General features: G+C 42.6%; 1 protein-coding gene across 2 annotated transcripts in view; it reads right to left on the bottom strand.

Annotated features, from left to right (window-relative positions):
- The window catches only part of lrrk1 (leucine-rich repeat kinase 1), a 242,398-nt gene that overhangs the window by 112,986 nt on the left and 103,593 nt on the right, over positions 1-25,819 (bottom strand). For both annotated transcript variants that reach the window (XM_060853361.1, XM_060853362.1), the window contains 7 exons: positions 24,134-24,271; positions 22,610-22,722; positions 20,871-20,938; positions 6,507-6,636; positions 5,965-6,077; positions 4,926-5,140; positions 1,571-1,735 (listed from right to left, as the gene is read on the bottom strand). In XM_060853361.1, coding sequence (XP_060709344.1) covers positions 1,571-1,735; positions 4,926-5,140; positions 5,965-6,077; positions 6,507-6,636; positions 20,871-20,938; positions 22,610-22,722; positions 24,134-24,271 — 942 coding nt within the window. The remainder of the gene's footprint in view (positions 1-1,570; positions 1,736-4,925; positions 5,141-5,964; positions 6,078-6,506; positions 6,637-20,870; positions 20,939-22,609; positions 22,723-24,133; positions 24,272-25,819) is intronic.

The raw sequence follows: 25,819 nt of genomic DNA, 5'->3' as shown, positions 1-25,819 counted from the left end.
CAAATGATCTGTCCCCTACTTGAGTGGACTGCTCCAGTAGAACTCCATTTTTGTTAGGACAGCCAGGTTTGCCACTTCACTTACATTGTGGGCCCTCATCTTCTACAGAGGCACTGGGGCAATGTTGAGTTCCAGATGAGAAGGGATCAAATCATTTAAGTTGAATACAGCTTTCACAAAGACCATTCAGCTGCTGAGCCCATTGCAGCTTTGTCTAAATATGGACAAAACAGCTGAATTCAGGAGATGAGTTGAGAAACATTGGGGTATTGTTTGATTAAATGCAGTATCAATGACTTCCAGAAAAGCTAGAGTGAATGGGAACAGGAGAGAAACTGCTGGTAGAAGTCATAGCTAGCACAAAGGATGTTTGTGGAAATTTCTGGATTTCAGTTATCTCAGTCACAGGACATTCCTGCAACAACCCCTGAGGGTGTACCCTAGGCCCATCCATTTTCAGATGCTTTATCAATAATCTTTTCTTCATCATAAAGTCAAATGTGGGGATATTTGCTGATCACTGAATAATGTTCAGCACTGTTCATGACTATCCTCAAACAATGCAGCAGTCCATATTCATATACAACAAGATGTGGACACTATTCAGATTGGGTCGATACTCGACAAGTAACAATCACATCTGATAAATGGTAGGGAATTACCACTCCTAAGCAAGTGAAAGTTTAATTTTAATCTTATCTTGAAAACAATAGCATGTCAATTAGTGAATCCTATGTTTGTGAATGTCTACATTCTGGAGACTACCATTGACCTGAAACTGACTGAACCAGCCATATAAATACTGTGGCTAAAAAAAGCAAGTCAGAAGCTATGAATCCTGTCATGGGCAACTTACCTCCTGTCTCCCATAGGCCTGCCCACCATCAACAAGGCACCAGTCAGAAGTGTGAATACTCTTATTCAGAGAATATTACCACTTGCCTGGATAAGTGCAGCTCCAACAACATGCAGGAAGTTCAACACCAACCAGTTTAAAGCAGTCTAATTGATAGGCTCCACAGTCACCACCTTCAACATTCACATTCTTCGTCACTGACACATACTGTCAACATTGTGTAATATCTATGGGGTGCACTGAAGTAACTCATACAAGCTCTTTCATACATGTATCTTCTACTACCTAGAAGGATAAAGGCAGCAGATGCATGGGACCACCATTCCCTGCAAATTCTCCTCCAAGCTACACAAATCAACATCCTGACTCAGAACTATATTGCCATCCCTGTTGCTGGCTCAAAGTCCCAGAACTCTCTTCCAGATAGCACTATGACTCTATCTACACCACACTGCTGTGTTCAAGAAGATAGCTTACTACCAACTTATCACGGACAATTAGGGACAGGCAACCAATAGCTAGCCTAACCATCAACACACATATCAAATGATTACTAAAAAAAAGGCACTCAAACTCCAATTTTGTTCCCAACCTGCTAATATGTACTGCTGAAGGACCATGGAGTTTCGCTCTAATATTCAAGCCAAGCAAAGATTTGGAGAGTTTGTACTTTGCGGGTCATGCCAGTTTTTTAAAATAAGGTCCACTTCCTACCTCAATGTTCAGTAGCCACGACTGCAGGTTTGCCACTGCTTCCTCTCCAAGTGCCAGATTCCACACCACCACATAGAGGGCTTTATCAGTGAAAAAGCACTGATTGACTGTTGACATAATGGCAGCACCTCCAACATCCCACACGTTAAACATGATGGAATCCACCTGTCAAGCAAACAGTAAAAACTAACAAAACTACATTGTAGCATTCTGTGCCATAGTTAATTACAGTGACCTGTTTGCTAGAGATTGGCTTTAACAGACAGCTAGCACAGGCATGATGGACCAAATGGCCTCCTACATACTTCAATAATTCTATCAAAGTATATCTTTCAAAGGAATGATGTGAGCCTTCCTGGTAGATATGCAGGATTGGGAAACATACCTTTAGAAAGTGCTATTACGTGTGGCTGAGAAAGCTGCAGAATGATGGAACAGACTTCATACATTGACAGTTTGCAAGGTGAAAATTATTGCTCTTTCTCTTGCCATTGCATATTTATAAAAGTTAATATTTTGGACAAAATGCCACAGCACTGGAGTTAATTTTAATCCTGCTCTCGTGGTGGAATCTGCTTTGAGGGCAGGAAGGAGTGGAGTTATAATGAACACATTATTTTGCTTACCAATCCTGTCCATTAATGATGTAAACCTGCAGGGCTCTGTAGGCAAACAAGGAAGCTACCTAAAACAGGCTGAGGTCTCAAAAATTTATGAAAATGCAACAAAACCTCAATGGGAGTGGAATGTGGAAAATATGCAGCTATCCTACTTGGCAGGAAATGGATCAACAGAAGACACTTTGTGAAATACCCTCCACATCAACATAAATACAGAAAGAAATGTCACAACATGATTGCATTACCTGATAAATGAGTTTTAAAAATGCATCCCTGAAAACTAAAATATAATCTGAAAATCAAAAAAAAAGCCACAAGAAAATCACAAGAGCCTAAAAAAAGAAAATTGACCCCTGCCATGTTTCTCTCCACACAAAAATGAACCCACAAATGAAAGGAGTTGGTAATGTAGCAACATTGTCACTGGACAATATCCAGAGGGCTAGGCTAATGCTCTGGGCACAAGGTATCAAAACCCATCAACAGCAACAGTGGAATTTCATACCTAACGGTGATTGTGCTTTGTGTACCTCCTATGCACCTTGTGTGCCTCACTCTGTCTAAGCACCCTAAGATCTGTCCATACTGCTTGCAAAAAAAAAACAACTTTTCACCATACTTAAGTACATATGAAAATAAAACAAATCATTTCAAATGTAAATTCTAATTAAAAATCTCAAAGATAAATGTAGTCTCAATGTGTTTCAAGGCTAATCTTTGATCGTGACAAAAACCTACCTGGTTCACTAATGTCCTTCAGGGAAGGAAATTTGCCATCCTTATTGTGGAGTGGTCTACATGTGACTCCAGATCCAAAGCATTGGGGTGACTCTTAACTGCTTCTGAAATGGCCCTAGCAAAGAGCTCAGTTCCAACACAATCAGGGATGGGCAACAAATATCAGTAAAGCCCACATTCTATGAAATAATAAAATAAAATACAAGCAGCATTCTAATCTCATGAGTCCATATCCCTTTACCCTTCTTTGAGAAGGTGACTAAGGAAGTGGACGAGGGTAAAGCAGTAGATGTTGTGTATATGGATTTTAGTAAGGCGTTCGATAAGGTTCCCCATGGTAGGCTAATGCTAAAACCTCGGAGGTATGGCATTGAGGATACATTAGAGGTTTGGATTAGGAATTGGCTGGCTGGAAGGAGACAGAGGGTAGTAGTTGATGGATTATGTTCATCTTGGAGCGCAGTTACTAGCGGTGTACCACAAGGATCTGTTTTGGGACCATTGCTTTTTGTTATCTTTATAAATGATCTAGAGGAAGGACTTGAAAGCTGGGTAAGCAAGTTTGCGGATGACACAAAAGTCAGTGGAGTTGTGGATAGTGAGGAAGGAAGTGGTAGGTTACAGCGGGATATAGATAAGTTGCAGAGCTGGGCGGAAATGTGGCAAATGGAATTCAATGTAGCTAAGTGCGAAGTCGTTCACTTTGGTAGGAATAACAAGATGATGGATTACTGGGCTAATGGTAGGCTACTTGGTAGTGTGGATGTGCAGAGGGATCTTGGTGTCTATGTACACAGATCTCTGAAAGTTGCCACCCAGGTAAATAGTGCTGTGAGGAAGGCATATGGTGTACTGGGCTTTATTGGCAGAGGAATTGAGTTCCGGAGTCCTGAGGTCATGTTGCAGTTGTATAAGACTCTGGTGAGGCCTCATCTGGAGTATTGTGTGCAGTTTTGGTCGCCATACTATAGGAAGGATGTGGAAGCTTTAGAACGAGTGCAGAGGAGGTTTACCAGGATGTTGCCTGGAATGGTAGGAAAATCTTATGAGGAAAGGCTGAGGCACTTGGGGCTGTTCTCATTGGAGAAGAGAAGGTTTAGGGGAGATCTGATAGAAGTGTATAAGATGATTAGGGGTTTAGATAGGGTAGATACTAAGAACCTTTTACCGCTAATGGAGTCAGGTGTTACTAGGGGACATAGCTTTAAATTAAGGGGTGGTAGGTATAGGACAGATGTTAGGGGTAGATTCTTCACACAGCGGGTTGTGAGTTCATGGAATGCCCTGCCCGTATCAGTGGTGAACTCTCCTTCTTTATGGTCATTTAAGCGGGCATTGGATAGGCATTTGGAAGTTATTGGGCTAGTATAGGTTAGGTAGGATTCGGTCGGCGCAACATCGAGGGCCGAAGGGCCTGTACTGCGCTGTATCGTTCTATGTTCTATGTTCTATGTACCCCCACACCTTTCCTTCTCTCACTCTTAAATCATAGACCACAGAATCCTTAAAGTGTGGAAGCAGGTCATTCAGCCCATTGAGTCCACACCGATCCTCCCAATCAGCTTTTTAAAAATTGAAATGAGAACAAACAAAACTCAGCAGGTCTTTCAGGTATGTCACCTTTCTGTTTCTCACTGCACAGATATGCCAGACTTGCCAACCATTTCCAGCATTTTCTGTTTTATTTTAGATTTTCACAGAGCTTGCTTTTATAATAAGAAGATGATGTGAGTAAGCATTCTCCTTCAGTCCCAGTTAGGAACATGTCAATGAACTACATTCTCCATTGGATTTAGTATAACTGGAAGTGTTTCTGGATTCTCAGAACAGATCAGGAGTAGAGAGAAGATGATTATTGGGCTTCCTAGTCTTTGATACTTATAGCAACACAAAGAAAATAAGAGACTTCAGATTCTCTGAACCCACATAGCATTACACTTTAACAATGCTATATTGGAACTGCATTTCATGTTAGAATCAAGCAAAACTCTCAGTACCTTTGTCTTGAGATTGGCAGGTCGTAGAAGTTCCCAGCTGGTAGTTTGGACGCTACTTTCCTTGGACATGCTTTGAGTGGATTTTCCTGACTGTAGGGTCTCCAACAGAGTGGATTTTCCTTGACGTGGAGGCCCAACAATGACCATTTTCAGTAGTTTGCAAGGCTCAGCTTTTCGCAGCTGTGCTCTCAGATAGGTCAGTATTGAACTAGGGCCTGTTAAATGGTTACAAACAACAAGCCACTTACCAAATTGTAATGCAGCACTATTCTTATAATTTAGTTCAAATCCCTCTTCTATCTGCCTGTTATGAAACTCAATATTCATTGCGAAGCTTCATTTATATTTTAAGTTAAGTGATTCTGCAAATCAAACCGTTATAACCTCAAAATATTTTCCGGGCAACAGTTAATCCTCCATTGACAAACTGCATTTTGTCAATTCCATAATTTTCAGAATAACATTAGAATTATCAGAATTGTTTGAGGCTGGATCCAGAGAGGGGTCTCTGGTGAGGGGTTAGAGTCAGTGCTGTCAGTGCAGTGGAACTGAAATGATGGCTCTGCTGAGGAGGTCATGGATGGGATGGGGGGCTCTGGTGAGGAGGCACGGACTAGTGGGGAGAGTCCGGTGAGGGAGCAGAGGCTGGTGAGGACAGATGGAAGTTTAAAAATACAACGGGTTGATAATCAATTATATTAATAAATAAAACTGTGACAATGGATTTCAACACAGGCAAATGTGAGGTCATCACCTCTGAGCGCAGGAGAGTGAAAAGGATAGAAATGATGAATTTAGAAAATGGTGGACGTCGAGAGTGCATTGGATATCCCAGTGCATATACTATTAAAACTCTATGAATAGATCAGCCATAGGCTCATTGAATGATAGAACAGCTTCAGAACTAAATGGGCTTTTCTCTAACCTAAATTCTAATCTGCCCCATTGCCTAACTTGCAAACACTCCTGTGCCTTGACATAATGTTAAATCACTGGTAGTTGAAGAAACATTGCAATAACGAAGAAAAGCTCAATTTACCTTCATTTCTGATCTCTGTGGGCACATTTGAGACACTTAATTGATCGATGTCCAGCTGCCAGAGATTAGCCAGCTGGCCCAGCTCAGCGGGGAGCTCCCGGATTCCAGGGTTGCTGATGAAACAGAAAAAGTATTAAGTTGTACAGGCAGACAGAATCAACACTAATCCACTGCGAACAACCAATTGATTTTGGAGTCAGTTTGTCTGATAAACTCCAGTTTATTCTAATTTAAGGTAGCATTTAAAATAAAAGTATTTTATTTATTTTTGTCCTTCTTAACCGAGGGATAGACAGAGTTTACCTGTCCAAAACAACTTGTGAACTAAAACATGGACATTTCTGCTCTCTGTGGAATAAACTCCACTGAGAGAAGTCTGGCAGAGACAGACATCCATTAATTAGATGGTAATATTTTCCTAGAAAATAAACTTTTAACAATCTGGCCACAGCTTTGAATTGAATGAAGCATGCTGCCATCACTACAGGAGTCTACAGTAATCCCATACTTTTGAGTTAATTATAAACAAGTAGCTGACTTACTTTGAAAGGTACAGCTCAGAGAGGGATCGCAGCCAGCACACTGACTGAGGGACTGAATCAAGAAAGTTGTTGTCCAGGTGCAGAACCTCTAAACACTCACCAAGGAACTGTGGGAATTCAACTGGTGAAACTGAAAATAAAACATTGAAGGCATGTTGCTCTGTTAGTGTTTCACTGCATGTTACTGTCTGCCTTGGCGGGATACTTTTCTGTTGGGGCAGTGTTACATTTGTACATTAGCGTAGACATTGATTATACTGATGAATTTTGACACTGGTTTTCAGAAACACAGGAGGAGATAGGACTAAGAGTACTCCCTGTTCCCCACTAGTGAAACCAAAATAGAATCATAGAATCTTACAAAACAGAGGAGGCCATTAGACCCATCATGTCCATACCGATTCCTGAAAGAGCTACCCAGCCAGTTCCATTTTCCAGCCAGTCCCATTTTCCAGTCTTATGTCTATAAATTCAACTTTTAAATATATATCCTGATGTCTTTAGAAATCTCCTGTAGAATCTGCCTCTACCACTCTCCCAGGCAAAACACTGCAAATCTAACAACTCTGAGTAAAGACATTTCACCTCATCTCATTCCTTGCGTATTTATTGCCAATCTTGAGAATATGATCCCTCGTTACTGACATATCAACCAGTGGAAACAATATCTGTTTTTGATGGTCAAAGCTGTTCACTATTTTGAACACCACATTAAGGTCTCTGCTCCAAGGAGAATAAGCCCAATTTCTCTAGCTTTTCCTTGTATCTAAAATCCCTCATTCTGGAATTATTTTAGTAAGTCTCCTTTGCAATCTCACCAGAACTTTAACATCCTTTCGTAAATCATAGAATCCCTACCATGTGGAAGGAGTTCATTCAGCCTACTAAGTCTACACCATGCTGCTGAAGAGCATCCCACCCAGACCCAACACTGTACCCAAAATCTGTAACCCTGCATTTCCCACGGCTAATCCACCAAGCTTGCACATCGCTGGACACCAAGGGCAATTTAGCATGATCAATCCATCCAACCTGCACATCTTTGGACTGCGGAAGGAAACTGGAGCACCCGGAAGTTACCCACGCACAGGAGAATGTGCAAACTCCACACAGATAGTGGTCTGAAGCTGGAATTCAATGCAGGTCCCTGGCACTGTGTGGGAACAGTGGTAATCACTGAGTCACTATGCTGCCCCAGATGTCCAGAACTGAACACAATATGATCTGAGCAATGATTTGTAAAGGTGTAGCATCACCTCCGTGGTTTTATACTCTATGTCTCTGTTTATAAATCCAAGATCCTATAAGCCTACTTAACAATTGTTTCAAATTGCCGGCCACTTTCAGAGCATTGTGCACTTGAACCCTGAGGTCCTGCTGCCTCTGCGCTCCCTCAATGTTGTACCATTGCATCTGCATTGTCTCTAGGTTCCCCTACAAAACGGATTGCCTCACATTTCTCTGCATTGTAACTCATCTGCTCGGTGTTTGCCTATTTGGCCAACTCTCTGAAGTCACTCAACATTAATCTCACAATTCATTATTCTCCCTAACGAATATCATCTATAAATTTAAAGATTTTGCCCTCTATAATCTACCTTCAAACTGTTTATATGAATCAGAAAAGGCAACAGTTCCAACATCGATTCCAGGGGAATACTACTTTCCAACTTATGTCCAATCTGAGAAATACCTACTTATACCAACCCTCTGTTTCCTATCTTTTCGGCAACTTCTAATCCATGTTGCTGACCTACTTGCCATGTCACACTGTATCAAATGCATCCTGCAAGTCCACAGATACAATATCCTTAGGAATATCCTTATCACATTATCAAAGAAACAAATTTGTCAGACATGATCTGCCTGTGACAAAGTGATGCTGACTTTCTGGTAATAAATTATTTTTCTCTAAGCATATATTTACTTTATCTCGTATTATGGCCTCCATTAGTTTCCCCATTGCTGATATCAAGCTGGGTAATCATTAGTCCCTTTCTCAAACAACAGTATCACGCTTGCAATCCTCCAGAACCCCTGGACAACAACTGTTTTCGAAGAGTCCTGGAAATATGTCAATGGGTTTGTTATTTGCTCTTTTATTTCTCGCAATATAGGATGCAGCTTGTTTGGCCTGATGACGTCTCTAGCTGGAGTGCTGCCAGCCTTTTGCGCCATTTCTTTATCCATCACTATACTGCTTAGTTACTCAACACCCACATTTTCAACTAAGTCATTGTTACCATCTTCTAATTTGGTAAAGACAAAGAGCATGGAGTTGCATGGAGAGGGATAAGTGTGCGCCGCAGGGGAAGAGTTATAGCTGGGGGCAGGGAAATTATGATGCAGTGAGGCATGACTTAGGATGTGTGGATTGGAAAAACAGGCTTCAAGAGAAGAACACTAATGAGATGTGGGGATTGTTCAAGGAGCAGCTACTACGTGTCCTCGATAAGTATGTACCAGTCAGGCATGGTGTAAAGGGCCTTGTGAGGCAGCCGTGGTTTAGTAAGGAATTGGAATCCCTTGTGAAAGGGAAGAAGGCGGCATATGTAAAGATGAGGCGTGAAGGTTCAGTTGGGGCGATAGAGAGTTATAAGGTAGCCAGGAAGGATCTAAAGAGAGAGCTAAGAGAAGCGAGAAGGGGACATGAAAAGTCTTTAGCTGGTAGGATTAGGGAAAACCCAAAGGCTTTCTATAGGTATGTCAGGAATAAAAGGATGATTAGGGTAGGTATCGGTCCAGTCAAGGATAGTAGTGGGAAGTTGTGTGTGGAGGCGGAGGAGATTGGAGAGACACTAAATCAATACTTTTCATCAGTATTCACTCAGGAACAGGACACTGTTGCTGATGTGAATATGGAGTCACAAATGATTAGAATGGATGGCCTGGAAATATGCAGGGAAGAGGTTCTGGGAATATTGGAAAGGATGAAAATAGATAAGTCTCCTGGGCCTGATGGCATTTACCCTAGGATCCTATGGGAAGCTAGGGAGGAAATAGCAGAGCCATTGGCCTGGATTTTTATGTCGTCATTGTCAACGGGAATAGTACCAGAGGACTGGAGGATAGCGAATGTGGTCCCCTTGTTCAAGAAAGGGAGTAGGGATAGCCCTAGTAACTATAGGCCAGTGAGTCTGACTTCAGTGGTGGGCAAAGTCTTAGAGAGAATGGTAAGGGATCAGATTTATGAACATCTGGATAGGAATAACGTGATCAAGGATAGCCAGCATGGTTTTGTGAAGGGCAGGTCGTGCCTCACAAACCTTATTGAGTTCTTTGAGAAGGTGACTAAGGAAGTGGACGAGGGTAAAGCAGTAGATGTTGTGTATATGGATTTTAGTAAGGCGTTCGATAAGGTTCCCCATGGTAGGCTAATGCTAAAACTACGGAGGTATGGCATTGAGGATACATTAGAGGTTTGGATTAGGAATTGGCTGGCTGGAAGGAGACAGAGGGTAGTAGTTGATGGACTATGTTCATCTTGGAGTGCAGTTACTAGCGGTGTACCACAAGGATCTGTTTTGGGACCATTGCTTTTTGTTATCTTTATAAATGATCTAGAGGAAGGGCTTGAAAGCTGGGTAAGCAAGTTTGCGGATGACACAAAAGTCGGTGGAGTTGTGGATAGTGAGGAAGGAAGTGGTAGGTTACAGCGGGATATAGATAAGTTGCAGAGCTGGGCAGAAATGTGGCAAATGGAATTCAATGTAGCTAAGTGTGAAGTCATTCACTTTGGTAGGAGTAACAAGAAGATGGATTAATGGGCTAATGGTAGGCTACTTGGTAGTGTGGATGAGCAGAGGGATCTTGGTGTCCATGTACACAGATCTCTGAAAGTTGCCACCCAGGTAAATAGTGCTGTGAGGAAGGCATATGGTGTACTGGGCTTTATTGGTAGAGGAATTGAGTTCCGGAGTCCTGAGGTCATGTTGCAACTGTATAAGACTCTGGTGCGGCCTCATCTGGAGTATTGTGTGCAGTTTTGGTCGCCATACTATAGGAAGGATGTGGAGGCATTGGAACGAGTGCAGAGGAGGTTTACCAGGATGTTGCCTGGAATGGTAGGAAAATCTTATGAGGAAAGGCTGAGGCACTTGGGGCTGTTCTCATTGGAGATAAGAAGGTTTAGGGGAGATTTGATAGAGGTGTATAAGATGATTAGGGGTTTAGATAGGGTCGACACTGAGAACCTTTTACCGCTAATGGAGTCAGGTGTTACTAGGGGACACAGCTTTAAATTAAGGGGTGGTAGGTATAGGACAGATGTTAGGGGTAGATTCTCTACACAGCGGGTTGTGAGTTCATGGAATGCCCTGCCAGTAGCAGTGGTGAACTCTCCTTCTTTATGGTCATTTAAGCGGGCATTGGATAGGCATTTGGAAGTTATTGGGCTAGTGTAGGTTAGGTAGGATTCGGTCGGCGCAACATCGAGGGCCGAAGGGCCTGTACTGCGCTGTATCCTTCTATGTTCTATAAAATATTTAGTTCGTGCCTCTGGCCCACACTTTCCTTCAGTCAGCAGCTTACCTTGTTCGTTCTTTATCCTTCTTTTACACTGATTTGACTGAAGAACATTTTACATTTGTTTCAGCGCAGCTTGCCATTCTTTCCTAATGCTTCTCTTAGCCTTCCTTATTCCAGCCTTAGCCTCTCTCCTGCATTCGAAATTTGATCTTCCGTATGCATCACATACCTCGTTTTTCTTTATTCTTTCCTCATCAATATCCTTCGCCATCTGAGTACTCTAGCTTTGGATACCCCATATTTATTTCTCATGGATATATATCTGGCTCTTGCTTGATTCATTTCTCTCTTTTGAAATTCTCCCATTTTTCATCCACCAAAATAAGTTTGCAATCAACTTACTCAAATTTAACTTTCAGACACCTGAGATCTGCCATTTTCCAGTCTGGGATCTTAATCTTCAACAGAATTTCATTCTTTTCTAACTTCATATTGATTCTTATTATGTTATGATCACTGTTTCCAAAAAGATTCCCCATCTGATGTTTTCCACTTGGCTTGCCTGGTTTCCTCAGACCAGATCCAGTGTAGCTCCCTCCCTGGTAGGATTGCAAATGTCCTGCTCCAGGAAGTTCTCTGGCAACGTGTACCAAAATTTCTCTTTTCTCCTTCCTGGTTCCACACACTACCTTTTCGCAGTCTATCTAGGATAATTGAAATCTCCAACTATCGCAAACTCTACTTGTCCTGTAGATTCCCATAATTTAGCTACAGATGCTCTCTTCTAACAACGTCACAGCTCCTTCTTGTTTCCATAGAACATACAATGTTTATTTTGATGCAACAATGAACGGCTGAAATTTTCAATTGCATTTACTGGTCCTGAAAAACTTTTTAAAAAAAATAAGTCCAACATATTTGGACTAATATGGTCAAAATGGCAGCAGAGTAGCACGCTCTAGCTAGAGCTCCTCTGCTCTGCCATTCTTTTTATTTTTTCTTTCTTCTTTTTCTGGCCAACATGGTGGGTTTTTCTCTTAAGTTTTTTCTTAAAACTTTTTACTTTTTAAGCTTACTTGGAGGGGAATGTGGAGGTGGTTCCTGGTCTGGGAGCCATCGGGGGAAGTGGTTCCTGGTCTGGAAGCCATCACGGGGAGATGGGGCCCTGGCGGATCAGAGGCCGTCACGGGGAGGGGAGGCCCTGGCGGATCAGAGGCCGTCACGGGGAGGGGAGGCCCTGGCGGATCAGAGGCCGTCACAGCGAGGGGAGGCCCTGGCGGATCAGAGACCATCACGGGGAGGGGAGGCCCTGGTGGATCAGATCCACCTAGATTGGATGCTAGGTGTTGGCATGGATTTAGGTGAAATGGACTATAATTTGAGTATCCTTTTTTCATTTGAAAGATTTTATTCTTATGCTGGACTTTTATTTATTATTCTTTCAAGTTTTTACCAACTACTTAAGTATTTGGAAAGCTGGAAACTTTGGAAAGGGCTTAGAGGAGATTTACTAGGATGTTGCCTGGAATGGAGGGAAGGTCTTATGAGGAAAGGCTGAGAGACTTGAGGCTGCTTTCATCAGAGAGAAGGTTGAGAGGTGATTTAATTGAGACAAATCAGAGGGTTAGATAGGGTGGACACTGAGAGCCTTTTTCCTCAGATGGCGATGACTAGCACAAGGGGACATTGCTTTAAATTGAAGGGTGATAGACATAGAACAAATGTCAGAGGCAGAGAGTAGTAGGGGTATGGAACACACTGTTTGCAACTGTTGTAGACCCGCCAACTTTATGGGCATTTAAATGGTCATTCGATAGGCACATGGATGAGAATGGAATAGAGGGGTTAGATGGGCTTCAGATTGTTTCACTGGGCTGCGTAACATAGAGGGCCAAAGGGCCTGTATACAATGTTCTATATCTGTACCTAGATATCTTGAACCTAAGATGGCACATAAGCAGCAACACCACAAACTTTTCACTGCACTCATTTGAGTGCATGTGATAATGAAGTTCGTTCATTCATTCAGCAAAGCCACATGCAAGCAGCTAAGAGCTCAATTTGCTGTTTCCACTGGAAATTGTGGAACAGGGGAAGACTTGTTGGAGAGTCAGAGTCAAGGTTTCATCAAGGGAATAAGCAGAACAGTTAGTAAAAACATCTTTTCTCAGACGGTAGATGAAGCATGGGATAATTTATCACAATGATTAGTAGAGCTCAGCATCATGGGTCAGCACTTGCAGCTATACAAACATTTGCACTCACCATTGCCAGTATCAAATCCTGGAGAAGGATTGGTCCACAACATTAATGGCCCACAGAAGGGATAGATTATTACTTCCTAATACTAGATTGGACAGGAACATCTCAATGCAGTAAAATGGTGCCAAATGTCAGCATTTTAACCTTTCAGTGCTGACCAATGAATGTAAGTGCAGGAACGTATGCTACGACATCGATGGATCAGGGAACTGGTAAACACTCAATGGGTCAAATAACCCTTCCCTCGACTGTAATACTCTCCCAAAAATTTCTCTGCCAGTTAATGCTTGAGCATTGTTTTTCCCTTGGCTATGGGAACACTAGGCAGATACTGCAAAGAATATTAGTCAGAGAATTCTATTCCATAACTAATTCTCTTGCCCTGTTGGCATGGTTACTCGTGAGCTGCTGTGGTAAGGAGGAATGTATATGATCAGTCATGTGGCAGATGCAGTTAAATAGCGAACAATATTCAAACACAGTTAGTGGAAAGCAGTAAGATGTACATCTTAAAGGGTAACTTTTCAATGGAGCAGAGTGATATAAAGGAACATAAATGTTAATTCTTAAAAGCAGGTGTGCAATTTAAAAAGCCATGCGACAACTGATTACAGAAAGAGAGAGTTCAAGAATACTTTATACGGTATTTAGAACTATGTACAGGTTTCACACTCCCCTCTATTGAGGGGTATAGCGATATTGATTTACCATGAAAATTGCAGGGATGTGGGCTTAGATAACTGTCATCTAAAACTGAGTTGCAGCCGCCATATAAATACTGTAATTACAAGAGCAGGTCAGAGGCTAGGAATGCTCCAATGAGTAATTCACCTCCTGACTGCCAAACGTCTGTCATCTATTGACAAGGCACAAGTTAGGAGCCTGATAGAATATCCTTCACTTGCCTCGATGAGCACAGTTCCAAACACTCCAAATCCTACCTCTGACTGGCAGCACATCTGTTTGTTCCCCTCTTTGCCCCCAAGGTCCCACCCGATTCTCCCCCCACCTCACCATGAACAGTCATAGCCCACCTGTCACTTGCTACCCCTCCCCGGGGACCCAACGTGGTTTGCCTCTACTGCATTATGCCTCTTTAACCCCCAGTGGCCTGCCTGATTCTCCTTGCTCACTGTCACTTGCACATCTGACCCCCCCCTCCCTTTCTCAGCTGTCAGCCCAATTTTTTGCCCTCGCAGCCCCAGCAGACCTCCTGACTCTCCCCCCATCTCTACATTTCTCAGACGTCTGCCCAACTCTTCCACCCCTCCCCTGATTGCAGCCCCCGATTTATCCTACAACTCCACCTGGTCACCCTTCAACATAGCATAATTTCCCATGCCAACATTTCTGTTTCTGGCCCACTGTCGTGCTAGAGCAAATTTCAATGTAAAAAGCTGAAGGAACAACACCGCGCATCTTCCAGCCTGGTACCCTACAGCCTTCAGGACTCAATAATGAATTTAACAATTTGAGACAATTTGGGAGACAGTTTAACAATTGGGGGTAGCACTGTTGCCTCACAGCACCAGGGACCCAGATTTGATTCCAGCCTCAGGCGACTGTCTGTGTGGAGTTTGCACATTCTCCCAATGTCTGTGTGGGTTTCCTCCGGGTGCTCCAGTTTCCTCCCACAAACCAAAGATGTGCAGGTCAGGTGAATTGGCTATGCTAAATTGCCCATAGTGATAGGTGCATTAATCAGAGGGAAATGGGTCTGGATGGGTTACTCTTCGGAGGGTCGGTGTGGATTTGTTGGGCCAAAGGGCCTGTTTCCACACTGTAGAGAATCTAATCTAATCTAAACAGGATTCCCTTCCTCTACTTTGGTTACTCTCCCCTCAAATCCATTGCTCACTGCATAGCCTACCCATTTTCAACAATTCACACTTCTTGTTAGCACCTTACCTTGTATTTCTCTCTCTCAGCTGAACATTAGCTCTCTCTCTGTTTGCCTATCACCTTCTTTCCCTCTCTCTCTCTGGACTCCATCTCCATGGACTCTATTTACTATTCCATCCAATACCTCGTCATCAGCATGCCACCAACCTTTCCCACCTACTGGCAGTTCTAATGAAGGGTCAAAAAGTGAACTCTGATATTCTCTCAACAGAAGCTGCCAGAACTGCTGTATTTTTCCAGCACCATGCTTTTGTTTCAGGCAAGTGGTAACACTACCTACAAGTTTTTCTTCAAATCATTTACATCCTGATGCAGAAATGGTCACTACTCACTGGCACAGGTCATAATCCTGAAACTCCCTCTTTAACACACTGGAGCGGGTTAGGCATGAACTTCAAGAGGACAGTTTAACACCACCATCTTAACAGCAATTAGAAATGATCAACAAGTACTGAACTTGGTAGCAACATAGAACATAACAGCAAACAACAGGCCCTTCAGCCCTCAATGTTGTGCCAACCTGTGAAACTAATCTGAAGTCCATCTAACCTACTCCATTCCATTATCATCTATCTGTTTATCCAAGGATCATTTAAATGCCCTTAAAGTTTGCCAGTCTACACCTGTTGCAGGCAGGGCGTTTCACGCCCTTACTATAATCTGAGTAAAGAACCTACTCATTTTTCCCATATCTATCACTCTCAATTTAAAACTATGTCCCATTGTGCTAACCATCATCACCCAAAGAAAAAGGCTCTGATTGTCCATCCTATCTAACCCACTGATCATTTTGTTTGTTTCTATTAAGTCACCTCTTAACCTTCTTCTCGTGAATGAATACAGCCTCAAATCCCTCAGCCTTTTAGGCATTCGACAAGTTCCCCATGGGAGACTTGTTAGCAAGGTTAGATCTCATGGAATACAGGGAGAATGAGCCATTTGGATACAGGACTGGCTCGAAGTAAAAGACAGAGGATGGTAATGGAGGGCTGTTTTTCAGACTGAATGCCAGTGGAGTGCCACAAGAATTGGTGGTGGGTCCACTACTTTTTGTCATTTATATAAATGATTTGGATGTGACCATAGGAGGTATAGTAAGTTTGCAGATGACACCAAAATTGGGGTGTAGTGGACAATGAAGAAGGTTATCTCAGAGTACAACGGGATCTTGATCAGATGGGCCAATGGCCTATGGAGTGGCAGATGGAGTTTAATTTAGATAAATTAGACAAAAAGACCTTGGAGTGCAGGTTCATAGCTCCTTGAAAGTAGAGTCGCAGGTAGATAGAATAATGAAGAAGGCATTTGGTATGCTTTTCTTTATTGGTCAGAGCTTTGAGTATTGGAGTTGGGAGGTCATGTTGCAGCTGTACAGGAATTGGTTAGGCCGCTTTTGGACTATTGCATGCAATTCTGGTCTCCCTCCTATCGGATGGATGTTGTAAAACTTGGAAGGGTTCGGAAAAGATTTACATGGATGTTACTAGAGTTGGAGGATTTGAGCTGTAGGGAGAGGCTGAATAGGCTGGGACTGTTTTCCCTGGAGCATTGGAGGCTGAGGGGTGGCCTTATAGAGGTTTATAAAATCATGAGGGCATGGATAGGATAAATAGCCAAAATCTTTCTGCTGGGGTTGGGGAGTTCAGAACTAGAGGGCATAGGTTTAGGGTGAGAGGGGAAAGCTAGCAAAGGGACCTAAGGGGCAACTGTTTCACACAGAGGGTGGTACGTGTATGGAATGAGCTGCCAGAGGAAATGGTGGAGGCTGTTACAATTGCAACATTTAAAAGGCATCTGGATGGGTATTTAAATAGGAAGGGTTTAGAGGGATATGGGCCTCAATGGGAGCTAGTCAATGGGACTAGATTAGGTTAGGGTATCTGGTCGGCATGGAAGAATTTGACTGAAGGGTCTGTTTCCGTGCTGTACATCCCTATGAGTCCATAATACATTCCCTCCATACCAGGCAACGTCCTGGTAAATCTCCTCTGCACCCTTTCCAATGCTTCCACATCCTTCCTATAATGTGGCGACTAGAATTGTATGCAATTCTCCAAGTGCGGCCGCCCAGAGTTTGGTACGACTGCAGCATGACCTCATGGTTCTGAAACTCAATCCTTCTACCAATAAACGCTAGGAGAAAGTGAGGACTGCAGATGCTGGAGATCAGAGCTGAAAATGTGTTGCTGGAAAAATGCAACAGGTCAGGCAGCATTCAAGGAGCAGGACAGTCGATGTTTCGGGCATGAGCCCTTCTTCAGGAATGGTGAACAACCCATTCTTAACAACCCAATCAACTTGGGTGGCAACTTCAGGGATCTATGTGCATGGACAGCGAGATCTCTCTGCTCATCCATACTACCAAGAATCTTACCATTATTCTGTATTCCTGTAACTCCTTCCAAAGTGAATCACTGCACACTTTCCTGCATTAAACTCCATTTGCCACCTCTTGGCCCAGCTCTGCAGCTTATCTATGTCCTGTAACCTACAACATCCTTATGCACTATCCACAACTCCACCAAATTTAGTGTTGTCCGCAAATTTACTAACTCATCCTTCTTCACTCTCATCCAGGTCATTTATAAAAATGACAAACAGCAGTGGCTGGAAAACAGATCCTTGTGGTACACCACTAGTGACTGAACTCCAAGATGAACATGTCCCATCAACCACCCGTGTCTCCTTTCAGCTCGCCAATTTCTTATCCAAACCACTAAATCACCATCAATCCCATGCCTCTGCAATAGCCTACCTTGGGGAACCTCATCAAACACTTTATTGAAATCTCTACTCACCACATCAACAGCTTTACCCTCATCCACCTGTTTGGTCACCTTCTCAAAGAACACAATAAGGTTTGTGAGGCACGACCTACCCTTCGCAAAACTGTTTTGACTATCCCTAATCAAATTATTCCTTTCTAAATGATTATAAATCCTATCTCTTCTAAACATCCCCAGTCTTCTGGCATCTCCTGTCGACAATGATGACATTAATATCAAAGCCAAAGGCTTTGTAATCTCCTCTCTAGCTTCCCAGAGAAGCCGAGAATAAATCCATCCGGCACTGGAGACTTGTCTATTTTCACACTTTCCAAATTGCTAATACCCCCTCCTTACGAGCCTCAATCCTTCTTTGCCCCCATGTACCACAGATAGTTGCATCCCACATGTAACTTGCCCCCTCTCCCTGGGGACCTGGCCTGGTCTGCCTCTGTTGCATTATGCCTCTAGTCTAATAACCTGTATCTCAGTATTCACCTCGACAACATTATCTTTTTCCAATGTGAATACTGATGAAAAATATTCATTCAGTGCTTCCCCTATTTCCTCTGACTCCAAGCACAAATTCCCATTACTATCCTTATTCCAGTAATTCTTTTATTCCTGACATACCTATAGAAAGCTTTAGGATTATCCTTGATCCTACCTGACAAAGACTTCTCATGTCCTCTCCTGGCTCTTCTTAGCTCTCTCTTTAGGTCCTTCCTGGTTAACTAGTATCTCTGAAGCAGCCTAGCTGAGCCTTTCACATCTCATAGAACATTACAGCGCAGTACAGGCCCTTCGGCCCTCGATGTTGCGCTGCCCTGTCATACTAATCTGAAGCCCATCCCACCTACACTATTCCATGTACGTCCATTTGCCTGTCAAATGACGACTTAAATGCACTTAAACTTGGCGAATCTAGTACCGATGCAGGCAAAGCATTCCATACTCTTACTACTCTGAGTAAAGAAACTACCTCTGACATCTGTCTTATACCTATCTCCCCTCACTTTAGTTGTGTCCCCTCGTGTTTGCTGTCCCCATCCTTGGGAAACGCTCTCCCTGTCCACCCTATCTAATCCTCTGATTATCTTGTATGTCTCTATTAAGTCATCTCTCAACCTTCTTCTCTCTGACGAGAACAGCCTCAAGGCCCTCAGCCTTTCCTCGTAAGACATTCTTTCCATACCAGGCAACATCCTAGTAAATCTCCTCTGCACCCTTTCCAAAGCTTCCACATCCTTCTTATAATGCAGTGACCAGAACTGTACACAATACTCCAAGTGTGGCCATACCAGAACTTTGTACAGCTGCAGCATAACCACCTGGTTCTGGAACTCAATCCCTCTATTAATAAAGGCCAAAACACGCCTTCTTAACAACCCTGTCAATCTGGGTGGCAACTTTCAGGGATCTGTGTACATGGACACCGAGACCCCTCTGCTCATCTGCACTCCCAAGAATCCTACCATTAGCATTCCGATTACTCCGTCCAAAGTGTATCACCTCACACTTGTTCACATTAAACTCCATTTGCCACCTCCCAGCCCAGCTCTGCATCCTATCTATGTCTCTCTTCAACCTACTACATCCTTCGTCACTATCCACAACTCCACCGACCTTAGTGTCATCCGCAAATTTACTAACCCACCCTTCTAAGCCCTCATCCAGGTCATTTATAAAAATGACAAGCAGCAGTGGACCGAAAACCAACCCTTGCGGTACGCCGCTAGTAACTGGACACCAAGATGAACATATTTCATCAACTACAACCCTCTGTTTTCTTTCAGCAAACCAATTACTGATCCAAACTGCTATGTCTCCCACAATCCCATTCCTCCGCATTTTGTATATTAGCCTAACATAAGCCTTCTTCTTCCTCTTGACAAGAGATTCAACTTTTTTAATAAACCAAGGTTCCCTCACTCGACCACGTCCTCCCTGCCTGACAAGTACATACTTATCAAGGACACGCAGTAGCTGTTCCTTGAACAAGCTCCACATTTCAGTTGTGCCCATCCCTTGCAGTTTCCTTCCACATCCTTGTGCATCCTAAATCTTGCCTAATCACCTCATAATTGCTTTTCCTCCAGCTATAACTATTGCCCTGTGGTATATCCCTATCCCTTTCCATCGCTAAAGTAAATGTCACCGAATTGTGGTCACTATCACCAAAGTGCTCACCTACCTCCAAATTGAACACCTGGCTGGGTTCATTACCCAGTACCAAATCCAATATGGCCTTGCCTGTTGGCCTATCTACATACTGTGTTAGAAAATCCTCCTGCACACATTGGACAAAAATTGACCTATCTGCAGTTCTCGAACAATATGGTTTCCAGTCAATATTTAGAAAGTTAAAGTCCCCCACAACAACTTCCCTGTTACTTTCATTCCTACCCAGAATCATCTTTGCAATCCTTTCCTCTACATCTCTGGAACTTTTTGGAAGCCAATTGAAAATTCCCAACAGGGTGAAATTTCCTTTCCTGTTTCTAACCTCAGCCCACACTACTTCAGTAGACAAGTCTTCATCAAATTCCCTTTCTGCTACCATAATACTGTCCTTGACAAACAATACCACATCTTCCCCCTCTTTTACCACCTCCCCTGTTCTTACTGAAACATCTAAATCATGGAACCTGCAACAACAACCATTCTTGTCTCTGCTCTATCCGTGTCTCTGAAATGGCCACAACATCCAAGGCCCAGGTACCAATCCATGCTGCAAGTTCACCCACCTTATTCTTATGCAACATTTACATCATAAGGATGATTAAGAAGTGATGGGGTAATTGATCACAAATGATTGAAATTCTAAAATCACTGAAAGAAGCAGAATTAAAAAGAGGGCAAGTAGGTAAATTGGACCATGTAAAAATAACTCCAGCTGTTGCGTCAACATTCTGAGCTGAAAGGCCTCTTCCCAAGCAAGTCCCAAAGTTTCCTTGAATTTTTTCACCTGTGTCCGAAGTTTTCTTTAGCCATGTTGTAAAAAAAACTTTTCTAGTTCTGACTCCTTCTTCACTCCTGCAAGCAGAAAACAACAGAACACCTCGTTGTAAGATATATCAGGGAGCTTGCAGCAACCACCAAACTTCACCCAACAGTCTGACAGGCTCACTGCACAATGTTCTGATATATCCTATACTCCATTGTAAAACACTGACAGGTTAACAAAATGTGCAGACATTTGGCAGATGGAATTTTGATATATTGTGAGATGTGATTTGACAGTAGGGATAAGGACAGGGACTGGGTTTATATGCACAGATCTTTCAAGGAGGCAGGATGTACTGACAGAACAATTAGCAAAACATCTTGAATTTTTAAATAGAGCTATTCAGTTCATAAGCAGGGAGTTTCTGCTGAACCATGACAAAGCTTTGCTGAAGACAAAACTAGAGAATTGAGCCGAATTCTGGTCACCACAGGCTATATTTTGTCCTTCCCAGAGTTGGACTGGAAAGGTAGGGGAGAGCATAAAATTGGCTGTCATCCCATTGGTGCTGTTTGAGGCCTCTCCACTAACCCCCAGACACTACTTTGTGCACAATGGAGGAGGCGGTTTGTGGCTGTTGAAGGCCACCTAAGGATCTCTTTGCACTCCTACTCCAAGTCTCCTGCTGCAGGCAGAGGCAACATAAAGTTTGAGGCCAGAAGTATTTACTGTTCGGTCAAAGTTTGGGGGGGTATCTCCTTAATAGGACCTCTTCAACATCTTTCCCTTTCCCCAATGGGCAGACCACAAACCTCCACTCATTTTGCCCTGTTTGTCACAACTTGCTCTCCCAACCTACTTACCTTAGTCTAACTCAAATGACAATCTCCATTGGTGACATGGTACAGTCCCAGTATTGACCTCTGCCAAAATGATCACCTCATTTTCCTGTATTAAATTCACCTGCCACCTGCCTGAATTTGTTTGTTCATCTCTCACCAAATAGGGGCATAAATCTCAATTCAAGCCATCCCAGAAATAACCAGCTACAGGGCAATCTGGTTCCTGATATTTACATGGGCAACACGGCAATGAGTGGGACTGACTGGATGGCTCGAGAGAGAGAGCCATGAACTCAGTAGGCCTCCCATGTGACACAAGGCTCTATGGTGATACTTCACACACTTATCACAAAGATGGGTGGGAAGAGAAGATGCAAGCAGCAGTGGCATTGGGCAATCATGGAGAGTAAATGATTAGCCTCAGCAGCAGATTCCTCCCCCATGTTCTGTCCTGTTCCACGTGCAGAAACATGGAAATTAAACACCAAACTTAACAACTGCTGGGCTGAGAAGGCCGAGACTTGGGGACTGGTCACATTAGAGATAAGTCATTTGTGATTGACATAGCTACAAGTTTCCTATTTTAAAAATTCTGAATTGGGTACTAGAGAATGTTAAACGATTCTCTGCCCTGTCCCTGACTAGTGACTGCAGCAGTGCTGGGTATCCTAGGTTATCGCAGGATTTCTGTCCAGAATGTCACTGGCAGGCTATATGATTATCACAACTAAAGACCAAACTTACTGTGCAGGATCAATGACTTCCATCCCAATGCTCCACAGACACTGAGAGTGCAAGTGCAAAGACACATTCCAGAGAAGAAATCAGGGTGAGCTCATGGGATAAATTCAGATGAGGCTCACACTCCAAATAATGAAAACATTTGTAATATTAAACATGGTGTTGGACAGTACTTACTTTCCAAGATGATTTCGAGAGAGATCAAGTGATTTCAGGCTAGAGCACTGCCATTGGTCCACTGGAGGAAGCGACTGTATCTGATTGCCAGATAATTTCAGAGAGCACAGGTTCTGCCATCAGTTAAAAAAGTGGCTTGAAATATCAGAGTTGAAGACAGCAGCAAAGGTTAACACCAACACATTCACCAATTCCAAGCAGCAACACATTCACCAATTCCAAGCAGCACCACTGTATGTGATGCACTGAGTCCACACAGGAAACTGGAGCAGAACAGGAATGTCCTTTTTTGGGGAGTGGGTGGGTGGGGCGTGGGTGTGGGGGGGAGTGGGGGTGGGAAAGAGTGGGAAAGAGTGTGGTTGGTTGTTGCTGTTTTGGGGATATTGCTGAGGAGGCAAATTAAAGGAACATGAGTAGTATCCTGACACCACCTACTTTCATTTGAGGTAAACTCAATAAAATAGTAAATTTAATTCAGGCCTGTAAGTGTGATACAAATAACGTGAAGGAAAAAAGCCCAACAGGAATATACTGGAGATGTTACATGTTAAAGGGAATATGAGAAGATTGCGCAGAATTAGAAGGCCATTCAGCCCTTTCAGCTATTCTGCCATTCAATCAGATCGAAGCTGACCTTAAAACCCATTGGGCACATTTACTTCATATGGTTTAAAGATTGTTACCTAAGGAAAAATCTATTCTTATAAGTACAGAAAGCTCCAATTTACCCTCAGCTTTTGGTGTAAGGTTGTCAGGAATTCCATTTTCTATGACCTGTTGTGTGGTCTGGTGTTTCAAAATTTCCCTTTCAAAACAAACTTCACTTTATGTAAATTATCCCACAATTTAACCCTTTTGGGTCCAGCTATTCCTGTGGTGAACTGATACTCTGAGATGAATGTATCCTTCTGTGACACACTGCTCAAAGTTGAACCCAGTACTCCAGATAGGGCCTGGTGAAGGTCCTGTATAACTGAAGTGTCACTTACTCAAACCGTAACTTCCTGCTCCCATCTACAGAAGAATGTCGATTATCTGAATTTCGGATTATTCAAACAAGATTGCAAGATCCCAATGCTTGGCTAAACTGTGTTATCCAGCATTTGATTATCCGAGGTTTCTCTGTACACAACTCATTGTGCCTTGAAACTCAATGCTGGAAGCAGACAGTAATATACAACTCTTGCTTCCTTTATCCAAATCAGCACCATTATAGAAAAGTCGCCATAGTCTTACCAGACCACAGGGTTGCTCTCATTAGACAGAGATGATGGGTGATAGTTTACACCACAACTTAGGTGAGAAGAGAGGTAGAGAAGGAGAGTTCTTCATAGTAACCTCAACTGCTGCAGAACTGAAGCTATTGGTGTTATTCTGCATCGTAAATGTCCAGCTAACTGAACTGACCAATACCATCATAGGGTTTACATGGAAGAGATGTGAAGAAACCCAGTGGATGGTTTTCCATGATTTCAATCCATCAACCTTTTACAGGAAACAAATTCCAAAATTGTGCACAAATACCTTAAGTTCAAAGAGGTTTGCTGGTACTTCCTTCAGTAAATTGTCAGAAAAATTTGCTTCTTTAAGACAATTCTTCCAGAAGATACTCAGAGTGTTTGGAAGTGATATCAAGACGTTTCCAGAAACATTACAAAATTCCTAGAAATATAGAAAATAATTTGCATTTTAACAATCACATTATTAGTGACACTTCCCCTTCTCTTGGGAGTAAAGGAAAAATGTGATTATTATTTGTTGTAATCATCCATTATACTTTAGATGCATATGATCAGGTCATTGCAGACATTAGTGGTTGAACAAAGAATTTATGCTGATAAAAGGAGCATGTTTCCCCAATGGCCCAGGGTAAGAAATTGTTGCATAGTCTGGCTGTGAGAGACCGAAGAGTTTGAATGAAGTATTGTGGGGTTTTCCATAATGGTCTTAGCCTTTCAGATGCAGCATGTGGCGCAAATGTCTGTAATGGTGTACCAAGTCCCTTGGTTTACTAATAAGTGTGGGAGATGATCTGTATCTTCTGCGAAGACTGCTATTCCATCTCCTTTTCCTTTTTGCCTATCCTTCCTAAATGTTGAATATCATTTGATATCCAGTTCCCAATCTTGGCAACTATTTAGCCACTTCTCTGTAATGGTAATTAAATCACTCATTTACTTCAACTTGTGCCTTCAAATCAACTCTATTGCACATATAACATGCATTCAGCTAAAATGACTTTCATTTTGCCTTTTTAACACACTTCTCCTTTCTGATCTTATTTGATATTTGCCTTTGCTTTGTCTATCATTTAATTTTGCTTACTACTCTTCTAATTCTTATCAGTTTTACTTCCCTCCAATTTGAACTTCGTCTCATATTCCAATGACCCATCAATCTAATCAAATCCTCCCAACAACATTCACAAATGTCCCTGCAAGGATATTAGTCCAGGTTCTGCTAACGTGTATCTTCTGCATCTACACCAGAACCAACCTCAGAAGTCTTATGCCCTCTTTCCTATACCATTTCTCTAACCACGTATTCAACCTCTCAATTCCACAATCATGTGCTCACCAACATTTGGCTCTGGGAATAATCCTGAGATTACTGCTTATGAGGCTCTGCTTTTGAATTTCCTTCCTAGTTGTTTAAATCCTGTTTTAAGGACTTCACCCCCCCCTTCCTACCCAAGTCATTGACATCAATGTGGATCATGAACTCTGGCTGTTCATCCTTCCAGACAGGAATTCCTACTGTTGAAAGTCTACAGTTTACCTGCAGTGGTCAATATAAACATTGGAATTCCAACTGCTCCACATGCCATAAGGTTGGCCTTACTTTTGTCCAAGCCATTTGCTCACCATGTAAGCTTGATACTAAAGTTGAGCACATCAATATTATCAGTGGTATAATGGCTATTATCCAGTGGTGTAATGGTTATTATCCAGTGACGTAATGGCTATTCCAATCAAATTATGGGTTGCTGTGAATACATATATTTTCGAGTACCTCAATTTACCCTTGAAGGCTAAGATGGCTCAAACATACAGCTTAGCTATTCATTGTAGTAACAACACAAATATTAAAATCCACCAACAGGATTTTGCTATTAGGCCAATAATACTGTCTGCCTACCACACACCTGAGTAATGTGACATATGGATTTCAGTAAGTGAGATGACAGGTACATAAGCCACACATTCCAAT

Source organism: Hemiscyllium ocellatum, chromosome 39 (assembly GCF_020745735.1).
Source record: "Hemiscyllium ocellatum isolate sHemOce1 chromosome 39, sHemOce1.pat.X.cur, whole genome shotgun sequence".
NCBI lineage: Eukaryota > Metazoa > Chordata > Chondrichthyes > Orectolobiformes > Hemiscylliidae > Hemiscyllium > Hemiscyllium ocellatum.
The sequence above is the reverse complement of the archived record's forward strand: the minus strand, read 5'-3'. Positions and strand labels throughout refer to the sequence as shown.